Source organism: Artemia franciscana, chromosome 11, assembly GCF_032884065.1.
Source record: "Artemia franciscana chromosome 11, ASM3288406v1, whole genome shotgun sequence".
NCBI lineage: Eukaryota > Metazoa > Arthropoda > Branchiopoda > Anostraca > Artemiidae > Artemia > Artemia franciscana.
Genome location: NC_088873.1, coordinates 11,643,443 through 11,664,172, shown reverse-complemented (window position 1 = coordinate 11,664,172; position 20,730 = coordinate 11,643,443). Strand labels below are relative to the sequence as shown.

General features: G+C 33.8%; 1 protein-coding gene and 1 non-coding gene across 2 annotated transcripts in view; one reads left to right on the top strand and one right to left on the bottom strand.

The window, feature by feature from the left end:
* The first annotated feature begins 2,861 nt into the window (after positions 1-2,861).
* Positions 2,862-20,730, top strand: part of LOC136032808 (asparagine synthetase domain-containing protein 1-like) — a 35,501-nt gene continuing 17,632 nt past the window's right edge. Inside the window, exons 1-2 of the mRNA XM_065713203.1 lie at positions 2,862-3,065; positions 8,114-8,323. Coding sequence (XP_065569275.1) covers positions 3,009-3,065; positions 8,114-8,323 — 267 coding nt within the window. The 5' untranslated portion in view covers positions 2,862-3,008. The remainder of the gene's footprint in view (positions 3,066-8,113; positions 8,324-20,730) is intronic.
* On the bottom strand, positions 18,489-18,560 carry Trnac-gca (transfer RNA cysteine (anticodon GCA)). Its single transcript has one exon. It is a non-coding gene; the product is annotated as a tRNA-Cys (tRNA).

Below are 20,730 nucleotides of genomic sequence, written 5' to 3'. Positions count from 1 at the left end.
GGAAAGAGCACACTAAGTCTACCATTTATTGTAAACACTTTTAGTCTCTTGATACATGACCCTGAGTAGGCGGACATACTTTGACATGAGGCCGGTATTAGAAATGGCCTTGAGGAATCATCAATTCCTAACGCAACAAGAAACTAGCCCCTTGTCCAAAAGTGCATGCTGCATTAATTATTTGTTATTTTGGGTTTTGATAAGCAATTTAGATTTTTAGATTTATGTCGCAGAGCACTGACTGCAACTTATTTCAGGTACTATTTTCCCCATTGTGCTTCAGAACTCAATAAGCAGTAATTCCGCCTCTTTACAGGTGATGGTACCTATACAGCAGGTGCTTTCAAGAAATTCACGGCTATCAAACTTATTCTAAACGATACTAATATCAAATTTGAAGGATTTAATTGAGATGTTAAAGTCTATAGTCGTGAAGTCAGCACATCACTTAAACAAGCCAGATTATAAATTACTCTTCTACAATTAACTTATACCTCAAACCATTCTGCTGTAGAAATACGAATGGTGTTTTGTGACATACCAGTCAATTATAATTTATATCCCGATTCTACTGAGATCAGGAACGGCCAAACGATCAATTTAATCAAAATGCACAGATCCCTTTTCATTTTTGAGATATTCTCAATTTTATGATCCTCTCAAAACGCATTATGGAAAAAATTCCGACCAGTTTTGCAGACCAAAAGTGGACACTTCTTCCACAGTCACGAATATTGTGACATAATCGGCTAATCGTGAAGAGCTTGAGTCGCGTATTATTCAATAAAGCACCGCATCACCTAAAATATTCTGGAAATGTATAAATAGGAATAAGCCTAACCTTGCATCATCTACATCTACGTTCACACATCAGGATACACACCAAAAGATTGATAGTGATTCTGAGAAGGCTCTTATTTTTAACCAAATTTTTTCTTCAGTTTTTGTTAAAATACAGCCAATTCATTCAAATGAAGCTAATTTTGCATCTCAAGTAGAGTCGATTGCGTCGTCGGACATTCTTGTTCCATTTGATGATTCAGATTTCTCATTGACTGAAGTTTATACTATTCTTATAAAATTGGATACGTCTAAAGCGCCGGATTTAGACGGTTTCCCGAACATAATAATAAGACAAATTGCTCATGATATGCAGAACCACTTACCTATATATTTAATTTATCTTCGGCGCATGGACTGTGTCCGTCAAGGTGGAAGAAGGCCTTGGTAGAGCCACTTCACAAAAGTGGCTCCAGGTCGGATTTTAAAAACTATCGGCCAATTTTAATTACGTCTATTTTTTGCCGACTGATGGAAAAGTTGATCGTTTCACGCGTTCAAAAGTATTTTGACGGAAATCATCTTTGGAATCCTGCTCAGCATGGTTTTCAAAAAAATAGGTCTTGTAATACTCAGCTTCTTGAGGTTATTTTGGACTTTCAACGTTTGCCGATTTAGCTATACCCTTTGACTGCATTTACATCGACTTCTCGAAGGCATTCGACAAAGTCTCAATACCCACCCTTCTTAAAAAAGTGCAGCTTATAAATTGGGTAAAAAAACAATTGCATTTACTGCTGATTATCTAAATGGACGAACTCAGCATGTTGTTATTGGTGAAGCTATGTCATCCTCAATTGATGTGTTAAGCGGAGTCTCCCAGGGTAGCTGCCTGGGTCCAATTTTATTTTGTTTATTTATTAATGATCTGCCTTCCTTTGTTCAGCATTCTACTGTCAAGATGTTCGCGGATGATGTAAAACTTTATCTACCAGTACGGGACCAAAATGATGTGCAACTTCTACAGGAGGATCTTGACTCTCTAACTTATTGGTGCGAATCTAATTCCATGTTCATAAACCCTTCTAAGTGTGTTGTTCTACACTATGCTCGTAAACTCCCACCTGTGCATACTTACCAGCTGTCTGGCATACGAATCCCTTATAACGAAATAGTGCGTGACCTTGGCGTTTACTTTGATACCCAATTGAAATTTGATAAGCATGTTTCGGGAATTGTGAAGAATGCAAATTATTGTTTATCGTCTATAAGGAGAAGCTTTAGTAGGTTTAACCTTCGTAATTTCTTACTACTATACAAATCAATGGTCCGCCCTCTTCTTGAGTATAATACTTCTGTTTGATTTCCATTAAGTATAACGGATGAGCATAGGATAGAAAAGGTTCAGAGAAGGGCCACTAGATTGGTCCTTTACCTTCAGCGCCTTTCCTATCCGCAGAGACTTTCTAGGCTTCAACTCCCGTCGTTGAAATTTCGTAGACGTCGCAATGACGTTGTAAATGTGTTTCGTATAATTAAAGGAGTGGTTGATGTTGATCCAAACTAATTTTTTAAATTTAGCCATTATCACTCTACTCGTCAGCATGATTATAAATTATATCCCCTAAAACCACTGAAAAAATTGGTCAATTATCTTTCGTTAGTAGAGTTGCCAGACCATGGAGTGCTTTGCCTTTGGAGGTTGTCGAGGCAGAGAGTGTTCGAATTTTTAAGCGCGAATTAGTAGATACGCCTTTTTATTTAGACAATTTTGTTGTGTAGTGTCGTGTTATTTAGAAGTTTTTGCTGTTTAGTTTGTCGTTGCCAATTTACTTTAGATTAGTATTATGATTTTGTGTTTTTGCGACAAGCATTGATGCTTATCACTATTCATAATAATAAATAAATAAATAAATAAAACCCACTATCTAAGGCTAATATAAGCTAGTCCTTTGAAATTTTTAATGGTGTCGTCGCATGTCCTATCAAAAAAGGAATTGGAGCTTCTCTGTAGCCTGATGTGTAAGGAAGGACGTACCAAAATGAGGAATCATTTCAAGTTTGAAAATGCTGTTACAGAACGCAATAAATTCAAAATTTGAACACATTGTTTTGTAGCCTAGCTAGTCTTTTACAATTGTTGTAATATCCATTTGAGCTTTCGACTACATTTTTGATGCCTTAAAATTATGTGACTAGTTAACTGATAAGAGCAAAGAGTTGATAACATGTGTGGCATTGGTTTCATATTGAGTCCCAAAAATATCTCCAAAAATCCTCAAAAGGTAAGATGGATTCCAGCCTAAATCTTTAGATAAGGTGGTAAATAATGTAGATTTATTGGTTTTAGCCTCCCCATTTTTTTAATATCCTACATGACCTACCTCGTCCCTCTAAGTGCATCACTTTGTGATACCCTCACTTCCAAATGGTCAAATATAAAGCTTAAATGTAGATTGTCCATGGATTTTTCCAATATACATGCTTTATATGCAAGCCAGGTTATAGGCTACCTAGGCTATAATTTAAGGATAGGCTATAGGCTATTTGTGGAATACTTGTTGACCCATTTTTCTGTGCTTGGCCTCAAGATATTGGGTAAAATTCTAGACAAGTTACTTTTTTCTACCTTGGAAAGCAGTTGAGTTTGAAATACAGAACTTTCAGGGAACAATCTACAGACTAAAGTAGGGATAGGCTTAATAGGTTAGGAAGGTATTTTGAAGTCCCTACCTCTACTCCTTCTCCCTCCAGATGGCACTGACTTTTAATAATCTTTGTGTTAAGCTATAAAAGTGAAACCTTTGAAAATAGATATTCTGCTTAAGTAAAGTATGCTACAAGGAAAGTATTTTTAGCTTCATTGAATCCCAATTTATAGGACATCCACCATATGGCTAATATGGGGGTAAAGCTTTTGTGATGAAAAAGAATGTTATAATTTAGATTCAGGATTCAATTCTAGGTATATATTTGCACATTAGGGATGTGGGAGTATATACTCCCACATCCCTACTGTAAATATATTGGTTCCAAGAAATTCATGAATTTATTAGAGAAACTAGAAAAAAGCAAGGAAAGAAGTGAAGATAAATGTACTCAACCTGCAAAATGTGTTAACTGTGATTATTCTACATATTGTAGAGTAAGAATTGTTTTCTTAACATGTTTCCTTATGTCCAGCTAGGCTCCTAGACTTATAATACTGGTTGGCTTGTTGGCTAATTTAAAGATTTGTATATGTAGACACTGTCAAATCAGCCATCTGGTGGTATCTCAATCTGTGAGGTTTCAAAGATCTGCAAATACATTTCCTAAATTAAAAAAAAGGCAAAACAACAATCTGGCCTAAAATTGTACTCCAATAACAAGAATTGCATTTCTAAAACAAAAACCAGAAAATGAAACTGAAAACTGAATAATATTGTTTTATCAAAATCCAATAGGTAATAGACCTGTCAAGAAGACAAATTTCTAAGACTTAGAAATAAGAAGAAGGTTAACATAGTAACTTGGTAATACCTTCTGAGAGCATGTTTTTGGCCCTGGATTCATTATTGAGAGTTTAATTTTCCTTACCTAACCCCTTTCCACAGCATGTCTAGAATTTTACCAAATGTTTAGTTTGTATAGTGCTTGGGGCACTGAGGCTTTCCCAGTTATGGTTGATAAGGCACTCACATGAAAAACTATCTAGATATCTTAGTATCCAAAATGGGCTTTTAGAAAATAGAGACATGCTGATTAAAAACATAAAAACTGTTTGTCTCTATCACCTACCCTTTTTGAAATATCTGACATTAACAGTTTATATATTTAAACACTGTATTAAGGCAAACAACTTGCAGTCAAGTTACAGTAGATCACAAGTTGCTCAGTATAATTCTAATTAACACTTATCTATAGGCCCTATAAAATCATCTAGTTTTAAGCATAATTATGAATATAAAATGTGTATATATAATGTAAAGTTCTGTAATTTAAAGTTAGTTTAGTTTGAATTTCTTGGCTGTAGAGTTGTGTTGAGCATTTACCATGTTGCATGAAGCATCCAGCAGTAGTCAGCCAACATTGTAGCACTCTCACCAAGATGCCCTGTGGAAAATGTTACACCATGTTCATTACTAACAGAACCTAGGTTCTTACAGAAAAAAGTCAAGATACAGATTGATAGGATAGATCTTGCAGGACATGTTACATCAAGCTGTATGTACTAATGCCTTTCTGCAAAATATTTATATAGTTAGGAATTTCTTATATCCAAGGAAGTCAGCTACAACAGAAAATCAGGTAACATAATCAATCAAATATGGCATTATACCTTAGAGAAGAAACTTTTCAAAAATATGTTTGCTATATGATCTTATACATAAAGATACAGTTTTGTCACTGTATCATGTACATTTATTTAATATTACCTTTGAAATGCTGTCCTTTGTTACCTTTTGAAGGCATATATCATTGATGTCAAATGGAAACCACATATCTCCCTTTTTCAAAATTTTTCAGGAGGTGAAAAAAACATAATAAATTTTTCTTGCTAGTAGTTGGGCTGTTGGAATGGTTACATTAGATAGCCAACTTTTTATGGTGGATCTCATGGGAAGAATTAAAACAACCTCAACTAAAGCAGTTCTGACAGAAACACTGACACATGGTTTCTGCTTGACAAAATTTCTAATAGCCTTATCACAGAGTGTCAAGCAGAAAATGCATATCTCAGGAAACCATGCAATTCTGCTAAACTGTTTTTATCCTTAACTCAAATACAAAAAGTATAGATTGTAAATCACTCAGAAATTGGCTATTATTCCAACAATTTTTCTTCTTCTCCTGCTTCTTCATCTTCATCAGTCTCAAGAAGGACCTCTTTCACACCCTTCAAAGTTTTCAAACTTTTGTATTCACGATGGAATGGCTGTGGGATCACCTTCTGCCAAGGGCCACAAGGTCTCTCTTTTTCACTTCTGAAACAAGGATTTCCTTAGTGTAAGCTGCCTTTAGCACTTGCTTCTTACAGCCAAATTCAGCTTGCCTTTCATCTATTTCTTTGAAGCTAATGTGAAACTTTATAACTGATGAGTTTCTTGTGAACTTTACTGACCTTAGTTTACTCCACAGAATTTTACATTTGTTTGTTTCTCACATGGTAGATGGGATGATGGCATCTTGACCTGCCTTCCAGTCTACAAAGTTTTTGAACATCAATACCTCAACAATATAGGGAGCTGGATTTTTCCTTGGAGTTTGAAGCAGAGTCATCCATTGACTCGTTGTGTACACTATGATTCCTCTTGCATTGTTTTCAATCAGAGAATGCATGCTGTCTACAGTCATTAGCGATTGACCTGAAAGAAGGAAATTCAGCTCAATTATCTGTATGCTTTTACACTACTGAAGAGTTGAAAAGAGCATTGCAAGTATTTGGCAGTTTCTGTTTTGACCACCACAGCAGTCACAGGACAGGCTTACTGTCTTGTCAGTACCTCTACTATCAACTTCTCTAATCCACCACAAAAGACAAGTTGCGTTTCTGTGGTTAGCTCAAGTTGTGTGAATTTCCACTTTTTATCAACATTTTATTAGTAAATGTTTGAAAAAAAGATTGATGCCATTCCACCAATTCAAACTGAGAATGCAGAGACCCATCTATACCAGCTAGATAAAAAAAATAAAAACATAATTATTTGCCTTCTTTTATAAACAATTTTTCGAAAATTTATTTTTCTTAAATGAATATTCCAACCTTGGAAGGAGTATTTCGACTCGTATGCTTAGTTTTAAGTATATACTTATACAAACTTTTATCAAAGTTATAAAGAGTTTGGCCTTTATTTTAGTGTTTTAGAATGAACAGAGGAGGTCATATGTCAAATAATGCAGAGCTTTAATTAGACAGAAATAGGCAGTAAAGTGGCCACCACCAAATCCAAAACTTAAAATAATAATTTTTTGCACTTCTCATACATTTACTTTCTATCATACAAATCCCCTAAAAAACAACAATTTTGTAATAGCCACCCTGCTTTGCAAAAAACAAAAACAAAAAACCCAAACAGACAGCCATAAAAAGTAATAATATCAATTTCTTCACCTCAGTGCCATAGCAAGACTAGAAAGCAAATTTTTGATAGTAAAAATAGTAAACATTTTGCTTTTCAGCCCTGTTGAGACAGCACAATCATGAAGTATCGTTTTGACATTGCCATTTACCTTGTACCTCCAAAACTATTTGTGTTTTTTGGGGGGATTTGATAACCTCATTCTGGATAAAATTTCAACATAGTTAATTTTTTTTAAATATTTGAATCAGTGCAGCAATGGTTTCTTGCAAAGTTATCCAAAGAGGCACAGGAAGTATATAATTAGGGGGGCTTCACTGACCTATCACCAGCATCTACAGTGTCTCAGTCACTGCTAAATATGTTGATGCCAAGAGGATGGCAGCTGTTTTCAACATAACTTTTTCATATTTTTTTGTAAATCTTGCTTCCTATATGAAATCTAATTCCTTGCTGGTACCTTCTTTACTGCAAAATGAGTCTCAGCATAGCAACTCACATGTAAATCCTGAGCATGTAAAAAAAACATTTGTTTTTATTGAACACATTTTTTAGTTTTCACTTACTAAGCCAAGAGGGAGGGAGAATTCAAGACAGGGAGGAATTTTATACACCCAGTTAAGAGTTTTTGGCCATGAATATTTTTAATCATACACATCTTATGTTTTCCAGATTTTCCAACCCAATATTTCGCCAAAAAGTACCATTTGTGGTGCTGTATTGATTTGCTGATGGCTGATAGAGACAAATCTATAAGAATCGATTAGATATCAATACAAGCCTCCAAATGAGCCCTCAAACAGCTCTACAATGTTCCAATGCCCTGCTAGTGCTGGCCAAAAAAAAGAAGGGAAGAAGACACATTGGTGATGTGTAGGCTAAAATATGACCTTCTCAGGTTTTAAAAGGGGAGGGGCTGAAAGCTTCGAAACAAGGATTTTATCTTCTATGGATTTTATCACTATGGTGATTCCAAAGGCACAATCTTCATTTTGATCTTTCACCAGTTTTGAGGGATTTATAGCTCTCTCGGAATGCCAGAAAGTTTCTTTAGAATAAATTTCTGCTATTTAAATGGACCCAAATAATAGTCGCCTTTCTTCGATCAGCATTAAACGATAACGTTCTGTCACTGGTTAGATTTTTAAAACGTGTTATTAAACTTATGATCTGCAGCTTGCCCTTTACTAGGCTGCAGCTGTTGCTACAACCATGCTTTTTTTCTACATTTATAATCAACTAAATTTGATTTGAGTTTATTGTGATTTTAGACTCCACTTTCAATAGACCTACTTGAAAGAAGAGGCCCAAACTGGTCAAAAACAGTTGTAGTCAAGGACGAAAATTGGTCAATGGAATTTTTTGGATCTGTTCTCTGGCTCCAAGGGAGTAAAATCACCCTACAACCAGTTCAAGGGGACAATGGTGATGTCTTTTTATGGAATGGTGATGCATACAATATTGGGGAGCTATCAAGTGAGGTATGATGCTTTAGTGTTGTAGCTACTGGGATTTCTGACAAAATGCACACACATATATATATATATATATATACTTGCTGTTGGGGTGGCGCTTCGCGCCACCCCAACAGCTTCGCGCCCCCCCCAAGCCCCCCCGCGCGCGTAAGTCGTTACGCGCCATAATAGTTACGCGCCATTGTAGTTGTGTCCCTATGTCCCACCTGTGAATATAGATATATATATATATATATTATATATATATATAGTATATATATATATATATATATATATATATGGTTTTAACTACGTAAAACTTGCGAATATACAACATTCTTTGCTGTCCCATTGTCTTTGCATATAAATAGATTGTCAGGTTTACCGACTCTTGAACATGCAACATATAATGGTCCATGGGAAAACAATCTGTATTCAGATCTATACCTCATGATTCTAATGATTGCCCTTGAGCTTTGTTGATGGTGATTGCTAATCGACCATTCCCTGTCCGGTGTCCCGGTCGTCATTTACATCCCCCTGTTTCCCCCGGTGTCCCCGTTGTAGTTGTGTCCCTGTGTCCCCGGTCGTCATTTATATTCCCTGTGTCCCGGTCGTCATTTGTATCCCGGTGTCCCCGGTCTGTATATACATACGTTTTTTAGTTTTGTTTTTCTCCTTTATTTTTTTCCTTTTTTTTCTTTTTTAGCTTATTTAGATTTTTAGGTTTTTTAGTTTTTTATAAAGTTTTTAGTTTTTTTTTTCTTTTTAGTTTTTTTGTCCCGGTCGTCATTTATATCCCCCTGTTTCCCCCGTTGTCCCCGTTGTAGTTGTGTCCCTGTGTCCCGGTCGTCATTTATATTCCCTGTGTCCCGGTCGTCATTTGTATCCCCGGTGTACCGGTCTGTATATACATTCGTTTTTTAGTTTTGTTTTTCTCCTTTATTTTTTTCCTTTTTTTTCTTTTTTAGTTTATTTAGATTTTTAGATTTTTTAGTTTTTTTTATTAGTTTTTAGTTTTTTTCTTTTTAGTTTTTTTGTAGTTTTTACCTTCTTTTTAGTTTTCTTAATTTTTTTTTTTACTTATGTCCTGGTCGTCATTTATACTCCCTGTGTCCCGGTGCTTTGTTGATTGCTAATCGAACATTCCTTTTGTCCTGGTCGCTTTCTCTTTGAGTGTCGTCATTTATTTTTTTCTTTTTTAGTTCTTTTAGTTTTTACCTTTTTTTAGTTTTTTTTTAGTTTTTTAGATGAAAATTTTTTTTAGTTTTTTCCTTTTTTTCTTTTTAGTTTTTTATTGGTTTTTACCTTTATGTTAGCTTATTTTTCAGTTTTTTCCTTTTTTTTTAGTTTTTTTTTTATTTATTTATTTTTTTAGTTTTTTACCTTTTTTTAGTTTTTTTAGTTTTTTAGTTTTTTTAGTTTTTTAGCTTTTTTACTTTTTTTATTAGTTTTTAGTTTTTTTGTAGTTTTTTGCCTTTTTTTAGTTTTTCAGTTTTTTTTTTTAGTTTTTTATTGGTTTTTACCTTTATTTTAGCTTATTTTTCAGTTTTTTCCTTTTTTTTAGTTTTTTTTAGTTTTTAGTTTTTTTAGTTTTTTACCTTTTTTTAGTTTTTTTAGTTTTTTTAGTTTTTTAGCTTTTTTATTTTTTTTATTAGTTTTTAGTTTTTTTGTAGTTTTTGCCTTTTTTTTAGTTTTTTAGTTTTTTAGCTTTTTTATTAGTTTTTAGTTTTTTTTGTAGTTTTTGCCTTTTTTTAGTTTTTTTAGTTTTTTAGCTTTTTTATTTTTTTTATTAGTTTTTAGTTTTTTTTTTGTAGTTTTGCCTTTTTTTAGTTTTTTCAGTTTTGACGTCACCTGATCCAGTTTTTTTCAGGTGACGTCACCTGATCCACGCTCCACAGATCCACAGACAACTTATTTTTATATATATAGATAGTTTTTTTTTTTACTTATGTCCTGGTCGTCATTTATACTCCCTGTGTCCCGGTGCTTTGTTGATTGCTAATCGAACATTCCTTTTGTCCTGGTCGCTTTCTCTTTGATTTTCGTCATTTATTTTTTTCTTTTTTAGTTCTTTTAGTTTTTACCTTTTTTAGTTTTTTTTAGTTTTTTAGATGAAAATTTTTTTAGTTTTTTCCTTTTTTTCTTTTTAGTTTTTTATTGGTTTTTACCTTTATTTTAGCTTATTTTTCAGTTTTTTCCTTTTTTTTAGTTTTTTTTTATTTTTTATTTTTTTTAAGTTTTTTACCTTTTTTTAGTTTTTTTAGTTTTTTTAGTTTTTTAGCTTTTTTACTTTTTTTATTAGTTTTTAGTTTTTTTTTGTAGTTTTTGCCTTTTTTTAGTTTTTTCAGTTTTGACGTCACCTGATCCAGTTTTTTCAGGTGACGTCACCTGATCCACGATCCACAGATCCACAGACAACTTATTTTTATATATATAGATAGTTTTTTTTTTACTTATGTCCTGGTCGTCATTTATACTCCCTGTGTCCCGGTGCTTTGTTGATTGCTAATCGAACATTCCTTTTGTCCTGGTCGCTTTCTCTTTGAGTTTCGTCATTTATTTTTTTCTTTTTTAGTTCTTTTAGTTTTTACCTTTTTTAGTTTTTTTTAGTTTTTTAGATGAAAATTTTTTTTAGTTTTTTCCTTTTTTTCTTTTTAGTTTTTTATTGGTTTTTACCTTTATTTTAGCTTATTTTTCAGTTTTTTCTTTTTTTTTAGTTTTTTTTTATTTTTTATTTTTTTTAAGTTTTTTACCTTTTTTTAGTTTTTTTAGTTTTTTTAGTTTTTTAGCTTTTTTACTTTTTTTATTAGTTTTTAGTTTTTTTTGTAGTTTTTGCCTTTTTTTAGTTTTTTCAGTTTTGACGTCACCTGATCCAGTTTTTTCAGGTGACGTCACCTGATCCATCCACAGACAGACAGACAACTTATTTTTATATAGATAGATATATCTATATATATAAAAATAAGTTGTCTGTGTGTGGATCTGTGGATCAGGTGATGTCACCTGAAAAAACTGGATCAGGTGACAAAACTGAAAACTGAAAAAACTAAAAAAAGGCAAAAACTACAAAAAACACTAAAAACTAATAAAAAAAATAAAAAAGCTAAAAAACTAAAAAAACTAAAAAAAGGCAAAAACTACAAAAAAAAAAACTAAAAACTAATAAAAAAAATAAAAAAGCTAAAAAACTAAAAAAACTAAAAAAACTAAAAAAGGTAAAAAACTAAAAAAACTAAAAACTAAAAAAAACAAAAAAAAAAGGAAAAAACTGAAAAATAAGCTAAAATAAAGGTAAAAACCAATAAAAAACTAAAAAAAAACTGAAAAAACTAAAAAAAGGCAAAAACTACAAAAAAACTAAAAACTAATAAAAAAAGTAAAAAAGCTAAAAAACTAAAAAAACTAAAAAAACTAAAAAAAGGTAAAAAACTAAAAAAATAAAAAATAAAAAAAACTAAAAAAAAGGAAAAAACTGAAAAATAAGCTAAAATAAAGGTAAAAACCAATAAAAAACTAAAAAGAAAAAAAGGAAAAAACTAAAAAAAATTTTCATCTAAAAAACTAAAAAAAACTAAAAAAGGTAAAAACTAAAAGAACTAAAAAAGAAAAAAATAAATGACGACACTCAAAGAGAAAGCGACCAGGACAAAAGGAATGTTCGATTAGCAATCAATAAAGCACCGGGACACAGGGAGTATAAATGACGACCAGGACATAAGTAAAAAAAAAAACTAACAAAACTAAAAAGAAGGTAAAAACTACAAAAAAACTAAAAAAAAAAACTAAAAAAAGGCAAAAACTACAAAAAAAACTAAAAACTAATAAAAAAGCTAAAAAACTAAAAAACTAAAAAAAAGGCAAAAACTACAAAAAAAACTAAAAACTAATAAAAAAAATAAAAAAGCTAAAAAACTAAAAAAACTAAAAAACTAAAAAAAGGTAAAAAACTAAAAAAAAACTAACAACTAAAAAAAAACTAAAAAAAGGAAAAAACTGAAAAATAAGCTAAAATAAAGGTAAAAAACGAATAAAAAACTAAAAAAAAACTGAAAAAAACTAAAAAAAGGCAAAAACTACAAAAAAACTAAAAACTAAAAAAAAGGAAAAAACTGAAAAATAAGCTAAAATAAAGGTAAAAACCAATAAAAAACTAAAAAGGAAAAAAGGAAAAAACTAAAAAAAATTTTCATCTAAAAAACTAAAAAAAAACTAAAAGAACTAAAAAAGAAAAAAATAAATGACGACACTCAAAGAGAAAGCGACCAGGACAAAAGGAATGTTCGATTAGCAATCAACAAAGCACCGGGACACAGGGAGTATAAATGACGACCAGGACATAAGTAAAAAAAAAAACTAACAAAACTAAAAAGAAGGTAAAAACTACAAAAAAAAATAAAAAGAAAAAAAAACTAAAAACTAATAAAAAAACTAAAAAATCTAAAAATCTAAATAAACTAAAAAGAAAAAAAAAAGGAAAAAAATAAAGGAGAAAAATAAAACTAAAAAACGAATGTATATACAGACCGGGACACCGGGATACAAATGACGACCGGGACACAGGGAATATAAATGACGACCGGGACACAGGGACACAACTACAACGGGGACTCCGGGGGAAACAGGGGGATATAAATGACGACCGGGACACCGGGACAGGGAATGGTCGATTAGCAATCACCATCAACAAAGCTCAAGGGCAATCATTAGAATCATGAGGTATAGATCTGAATACAGATTGTTTTCCCATGGACCATTATATGTTGCATGTTCAAGAGTCGGTAAACCTGACAATCTATTTATATGCAAAGACAATGGGACAGCAAAGAATGTTGTATATTCGCAAGTTTTACGTAGTTAAAACCATATATATATATATATATATATATATATATATATATATATATATATATATATATATATATATATATATATAAATATATATATATATATATATATATATATATATATATATATATATATATATCTATATTCACAGGTGGGACATAGGGACACAACTACAATGGCGCGTAACTATTATGGCGCGTAACGACTTACGCGCGCGGGGGGGCTTGGGGGGGGGCGCGAAGCGTCCCCACCAACTAGGTGTTGGGGTGGCGCGAAGCGCCACCCCAACAGCTAGTATATATATATATATATATATATATATATATATATATATATATATATATATATATACGTATATGTATATATAGGGTGAGGCATTTTTATGTATTATAATGTGTCTTAAAATATGTTTCAGTTGCTCGGTCTTTTTAAGAAGCGGCAGAACTGTTGTCCAGCCTTGCGGTAGCAGAAATTGAACCCTAAGCTTAATTTTACCAATCAGAGTTTCAGTCCAATTTGATACCAAATGTTACGATTTGTCTTTATTAGATCAAAACATCTTCTCTGATTTTACTGTGTATGAAACACTAACTTTACCATCCTTCCTCTATAGACTTTTGAGAAGCATATGCTACAAGATTGTGGACTCTCATGGGATTTCCTTTTTATAAGTAATGCAAAAATGTTTTTTTTGTATAGATATGCAGGTTTTGGCTATGGGTTATGCCCGAGCCATATCATAGTCACATCTGTCGAAAAAAGCCAAATTTCATGAAATGCATAGCGTTTTTCTTGATTTTAGCGTCACACTTGTATATAAAAAGCGAATAATTAAAATTGAAAGAAATTAATTTAAAGAGTTTGCACCAACACTAAAACCTTGAGTCTGATTGGTCAGTCAAGGATATTATGCTTGAAAGTTATACAATGTTCGACTTGAGAAATTACAAATGGTAATCATAATTGGCGCTTTAGTCGTGCGTAACTTTGATTTTATTGACAGATGTGACTATGATGCGGCTCGGCCATCGACCATTCTGAACATAGAGTGCTCTGATCAGGTAGGGATATGGGCATGTATGCAGAAGATAGAATAGAAGTGGAAGACAGAAGAAGGAACTGCTTGATTTGGTAGGCTGAATGACTCCAGCAATACTATTAATGTCAATATTGGTAACTTAATTAAACATTTTATTACGCGATTACACAGTAAGTGTAAACTGTTTTCAAAAGTATAAAACTGTTTTCAGCCAAACCTATGAAGGTTAGACTGTCGTTTTTTACGGCACTTGGTATCTACCAAGTGATATATAGCGATCGCAAATTCTGTCGGCCTGTGGGTCTGTCTGTCTGTCCCGGTTTTGCTACTTAAGGCACTTCCAGGTAAGCTAGGACGGTGAAATTTGGCAGGCGTATCAGGAACCAGACCAGATTAAATTAAAAGTTGTCGTTTCGCCGATTCGACCATCTGAGGGGAAGTGGAGGGGCGGTTAAATCGGAAAAATTAGAAAAATTGAGGTATTTTTGCTTACGAACGGGTGATCAGATCTTAGTGAAATTTGATATTTAGAAGGATTTTGTGCTTCAGAACTCTCATTTTAAATCCCGACCAGATACGGTGACATTAGGGGAAGTTGGAGGGGGAAACCCGAATTCTTGGAAAACGTGGAAATTGGGGTATTCTTATCTTACGATTAGGAGATCGGATCTTAATGAAACTTGATATATATAGAAGGATCTTATGTCTCTGATGCTTCATTTTCAATTCAAATCGGATCCGGGGACATAGAGGGTTGGGGGGGGGGAGAACCAGAAATCTTGGAAGCCGGAAATCTTAGAAAACTCTTAGAGTAGAGAGATTGGGATGAAAATTGATGGTAAGAATAAGCACAAATTATAGATACGAAATTGACATAATCAGAACGGATCTGTTCTCTTTGGGGGAGTTTGGGGTTGTTAATTTGGAAAAATTAGAAAATTTGAGGTATTTTAACTTAAGAACGCGTGACCGAATCTTAGTGAAATTTGATATTTAGAAGGAACTCATGTCTCAGAGCTCTTATTTCAAATCCCGACCAGATCTGTTGACATTGGGGAGAGTTGGAGGGGGGAACTAGAAATCTTGGAGAACGCTTATAAATGTCGTAGATACGTGATTGAAATAACCGGACTGGATCCGCTCTCTTTGGTGGAGTTAGGGGGCGGGGTTCAGTGCTTTGGCGAGTTTGGTGCTTCTGGATAAGCTAGGACGATGAAAATTGGTAGGCGTGTCAGGGAGCTGCACAAATTGACTTGATAAAGTCGTTCTCCTCGGTTCGACCACCTGAGTGGCTGAAGGGAGATTCAGGGGGCGGGGTTCAGTGCTTTGGCGAGTTTGGTGCTTCTGGATGTGCTAGGGCGATGAAAATTGGTAGGCGTGTCAGGGAGCTGCACAAATTGACTTGATAAAGTCGTTCTCCTCGGTTCGACCACCTGAGTGGCTGAAGGGAGATTTGGGGGGTGGGGTTCAGTGCTTTGGCGAGTTTGGTGCTTCTGGATGTGCTAGGACAATGAAAATTGGTAGGCGTGTCAGGGAGCTGCACAAATTGGCTTGATAAAGTCGTTCTCCTCGATTCGACCACCTGAGTGGCTGAAGGGAGAGGAAAAATTATTAAAATTGAGGTATTTTTAACTTAGGAGTGGGTGATCGGATCTTAATGAATTTTGATATTTAGAAGGACCTCGTGACTCAGAGTTCTTATTTTAAATCCCGCCCGGCATTAAGCTTCTGATTTTCCTTTTAAAGCAATCTATTTATTCTTAGAATTTTGCTAGAGCTCATACCATATGAGCTCTTAGCTCTTGGCTCTTCCGACCTCGTCACAAGTACCATATGAGCTCTTAGGTCTTGTTGTTAATATTAAAGAAGAAAGCCCTGATCTAGGTGAATAAGAATTTCCGAGGTATTCAGTAACTGATTTTTGCGCTGATTTCTGCAAGAACATTTTGCATAACTTGGCTGCTTTCTTTAAAATGTTAAAGAAATTCCAGAAAGCAATTGTTTATGCAATTGTATGTTACAATTTCGAATTAACTCACTATATCTATGTATTCAATATTCAAAACTGAAAAAAATGTATGTAATTATTTAGAAGAGTATGGTAAAGAATTTCAGTGCCAACTTTCCTGTATTTAAAGCGTAGTTGAGCTATGTAAATGTCGTTCTGTCTAAAAGGGGTCTCCGTTGAAAACTCTTAAGAACTGGCAGGAAAGTAACAAAGTTTATGTTTATCCACCCCCAAAAGTCTAAATCTAAATTTGTTCTGAATTTCAAATTTGCTGGTCCAGTTTCTCAAACTAGTGGTCCCAGTCCCTTTGTTTGGGGGGGGGGGCGAAACTGGTATGTTATACTTTGAAAATTGCCGATTGTATAGTGGAGCATATTCGTCACCCTCATTTATGTCTTTGGTGCTGTCATTATAGTCTGTTAATGAATTTCATCGGAAATATTTGTTCATCTAGTATTTAAGTTTCCAACTAACTTTTTATTCAATAGATATTTTGGTAAATTACTTTTTGACTCTCTAATTTCAAGAATAATCTTTGTCTGCATACACTGTGAAAGAAGCATTGCTCGCGTGCTTTGATTCAGAACTTTTTGTATTTTAGGATTTAAATGTGAAAAATTAGATAATTTGTAGCAAACTAGATAATTATAAATTATATCAAAGAAAAAGTTACGAAAAATATTGATATGGTCAAAAGCTCCTGTTTTATAAAGTATTAGAGGATGCTGTCCCCCAGCAGGACGGTGTCAACTATGAATTTTCCAATACCATCCAATGAAATATTAAATACGTGGAATTGTATTGTAATACATGAATTGTATAAAAAAAATTATATATAATGATTATGCTGATGTTGACGGCAAAAAAAGAGCCCTTTTGTTTATATGATGGCTGTATTGATTTTCGATGCAATAATTGTGTATTTACAAGAAACCTCCTAGAAGCCGAAAGGAGTCTATTATAGATTTCAGATGTTGTTTTTCGGAAGAAGAAGAAGGAACCTGAAAGGAAGAAGAAGAAGAACGGAACCTTGAAGGCGAGTACTGACAAAAATGACGAAAAGAAGAGTTCTGAACATATAGATAGATTATAGTGGAAATTGAAACTTCGTCCCATTGTTGCCTGGAGGGGAGGGCATTGTGCCCCTTATCCACTGAAAATCAGAAAGATTTTTGGTACTTTTCCATTATTCAGAAAACACCCAAGTTGATTCAATTTACAGATACATTGGTTGAAGCGACTTACATACTTGGGAGATAGAAAGGATATATATAATTTGGGTTGCATGTTTGCACATTAGGGGGGACGGGCCTGTATGCAAAGTGTAACCTAGCCTAACCAAAATACCAACTAAAAATTTAATTAAAATATAACTACAGTGTAATTTTTGATTCGGGCACCTGCATCGAATGCCACCAGATCTACCCGCAAAGACGATCTACGACTTCGACCCTATCAAAGTCGGTTGGAAGCGACCTCGCGGCCGACCGAAGAAACGTTGGTCCGACAGCCTGTCCGAGTTCTTGACGATGGCAAACATCAGACAGGGCGAAGAGGAAATTCTCGCCATGGACCGATGTGGATGGAGGAGGCCGACGTCACTCTCTACGCCGAGCAGTGCCCAGCAGGAGACTTAAGTCAAAGTAAGTAAGCACAGTGTAATTTTCCACTGAACCGAAGCAAATTCTCTCTGAGTACAGACTGCAATAAACCGGTTATTGTCTGATATTGCAGATCCAAATTTGTGGTGTTTTATGAATAATTGACAAGTAACATTGTTTTTATTATGTAAAACGTTTTAAGTAGCAATATATTAGTGAATGAATGTTTAACCTACTTGCTCTTGTTTCATCCCCAAGTCCTAATTTGAATACAAATAATCTTTGATTGGTCATTTTACAACGAAGAAACATTATATTGAAGTTGTTAAATGACATTTTAGCATTTTCCCCCAATGTCTCCTTAAAGGTGGTATGAATCCCTAACAAAAAGTGTCACTCTCTTTTCCTTAAACAAATATCAATTGTAAGTTTGAAGTCCCTCTTAGGATGGCTGAGGCGCCCTGAATCCGTGACATTTTTGGATTATATACTAAGTTTCAGAGATGATTTTTTATTTAATGGATATTTAACCTTCTTTTGACTTCTAAAACCTTTAGCTTTTGTTCCTTTTCTTGAAGTATACAAAATTGTGTTTTATACTAAGTGGATTTGTGGAAATTTCTATGCCATTCTCATTTCTATATTAAAAGGAAATTTTTCTGTCAAATTCAGTGTCACATTTCTTTTCAAAAGTTTAGGGGACAACCGGGTTTGAACCGGTGACCTCTCGATCTGCAGTCGAATGCTCTACCACTGAGCTATGTCCCCTTGTAATAGTTAAAGAATAAAATACATATTATTGAATATTGTACAACTCATGTAGGATAAAAGCCCAGTGACGACTTCTCTTATGCTAATCGACAAAGCAAGAGAGTAAATTCGCGGTTTACAACATGGTAAAATTTTAGTTTAGCTGCTTTTGGCAATCTTGTAATGGGGATAGGTTAGGAAAATAGAACTTTCAGGGATGGATCTACACGCTAAAGTATATCCCGGGAAGGTATTTGAAGTACCTATCTCCACCCCTTCTCCCTCTAGAGGGTCCTGACCTAGAGGGCTCATCCCGAGAAGATTTTTTTGCGAAAAATCAGATTTGACAAATTATACCCCAAACACTACCAAAAAAAAATCCTAGAATGGTTTTTAAAAATATCCCTAGGACAAATGAAAAAGAACACCTACGAGAATCCCTTTTGAATCACAATTTAGATGTGTCAAAATTAGCAGTTAAAGGAGAAGCATTCAAAATAGTGACAATTATTCACAAAGGAGAAAATAAAACTCATACTGTTGTTGAAGTCTCCCCAAAGATGCGTAAATGTATTATTGACCACCGTGGTCTGAAATTAGGGCTCATGTTGCACAAATGTGAAGATTTTATCTACCTATTAAGATGCAACAAATGCTTTTTGTACGGACACAAAAGCAGTGATTGCAGAGGAGTTACCCTTTGTCCGTATTGCTCTGGAGAACATGAATAATATGTCTTGCACATCTTCTCGACCCTCCTGCCGACCATGTCAGTCAAAAGGACTTACAGGAACTGGACATACCTCGTACGACATAAATAAATGCCCTACCGCAAGAAAAATAAAGGATTTAATGCAAAATCGTATTGAATATTCTTATGAATAATTTTATTCAAAGAGTGGTTTAAAGTTCCTTCAAGTCAACTTGCAACATTCTTATAGTGCAATGGCAACATTAGAAAAGACCCTAGATGATTATATACCTGATGTAGTACTTCTACAAGAACCCTATGTGAGTAAATCCGCAAGTATTTAAAGCTATCAAAGTAGCTTTTCTAAATTTGATCCTGACAAGAGGTTTTATAGTGCAGCAATAAAAAAAGCTGATATTCATCATGAAGATTCTAGAAATGAGTTGGTTATTGTGTCTCTGTACCTCAAGAGTAGAACAATTACAGTGTCCTCTTTATATTGCCCTCCGTCAGTGAGTTCCTTAGCTTACCAGTTGAATATCCTAGACAATGTGAAAAATATATCTCGCTTAGTTATAGGTGGTGATTTTAATGCTAGAAGCCCATTATGGTCCCAAAGAACAGTTACAGACATGCGTGGTAAAGAATTAGTGGATTTTTTAGCTAGTAAAAACCTAGTAGTGTTAAATAACCCCAGTAAAAGTACATGTGGCATAAGTGGCAACCCTAGCCCCGACGTTACCGCAGGCAGTGCTTCCTTATTATCATTCGTTGAAGATTGGGACGTCCTTTCTGATCATCTATCAATGTCTGATCACTTATATGTTTTGTTTAAACTAAAGTTTGAAATAGGTTGTGATACTTGTTATAACCATAATGATTGTAAATTTGACTACAGGAAGGCAAATTGGGATAAATTTAGTTCATTCTCTTGAATAGAATAGTGTATATACTATGCCGCTTTTTGCTAAAAATGAAATTGATTTAGCTTTAGATAATTTTGCGGATTTAATAACACAAGCAATGTTAGAATCAATACCAACACGAAAACATGGTCTTAATTCCAAAAAATATGCAAGATGGTGGAATCCAGATTTATCTGCAAAAAGGAAAGTCTATAGACATGCCTTACGAATTCATAAAATATTGAGAACACGGGGAAGTGACCAAAACATGAAGTACACAAGGAATCGTTATAAAAAAATCAATTTTAAAAGCGAAACCTTGGTGACTGGAGGAAATTTTGTGAGAATAGAGGAACATTGGACCCTTGGAATACTATTCATAAAATAATAAAATCAAATAAACCTCCGATTAGGCCTATTCATGTCACTAAAGATGATGACTCAATAACAACGTCGACTAAAGAGGCAGCCGAAGTACTTTTCTATAAGTGGTTTAGAAAAGATGATGTAAGTATTGATACCGAATATCACACAAAATTAAGAAGCGTAGTTACAGACGTCTTGACAATGATGAAATTACCATCACGGAAGA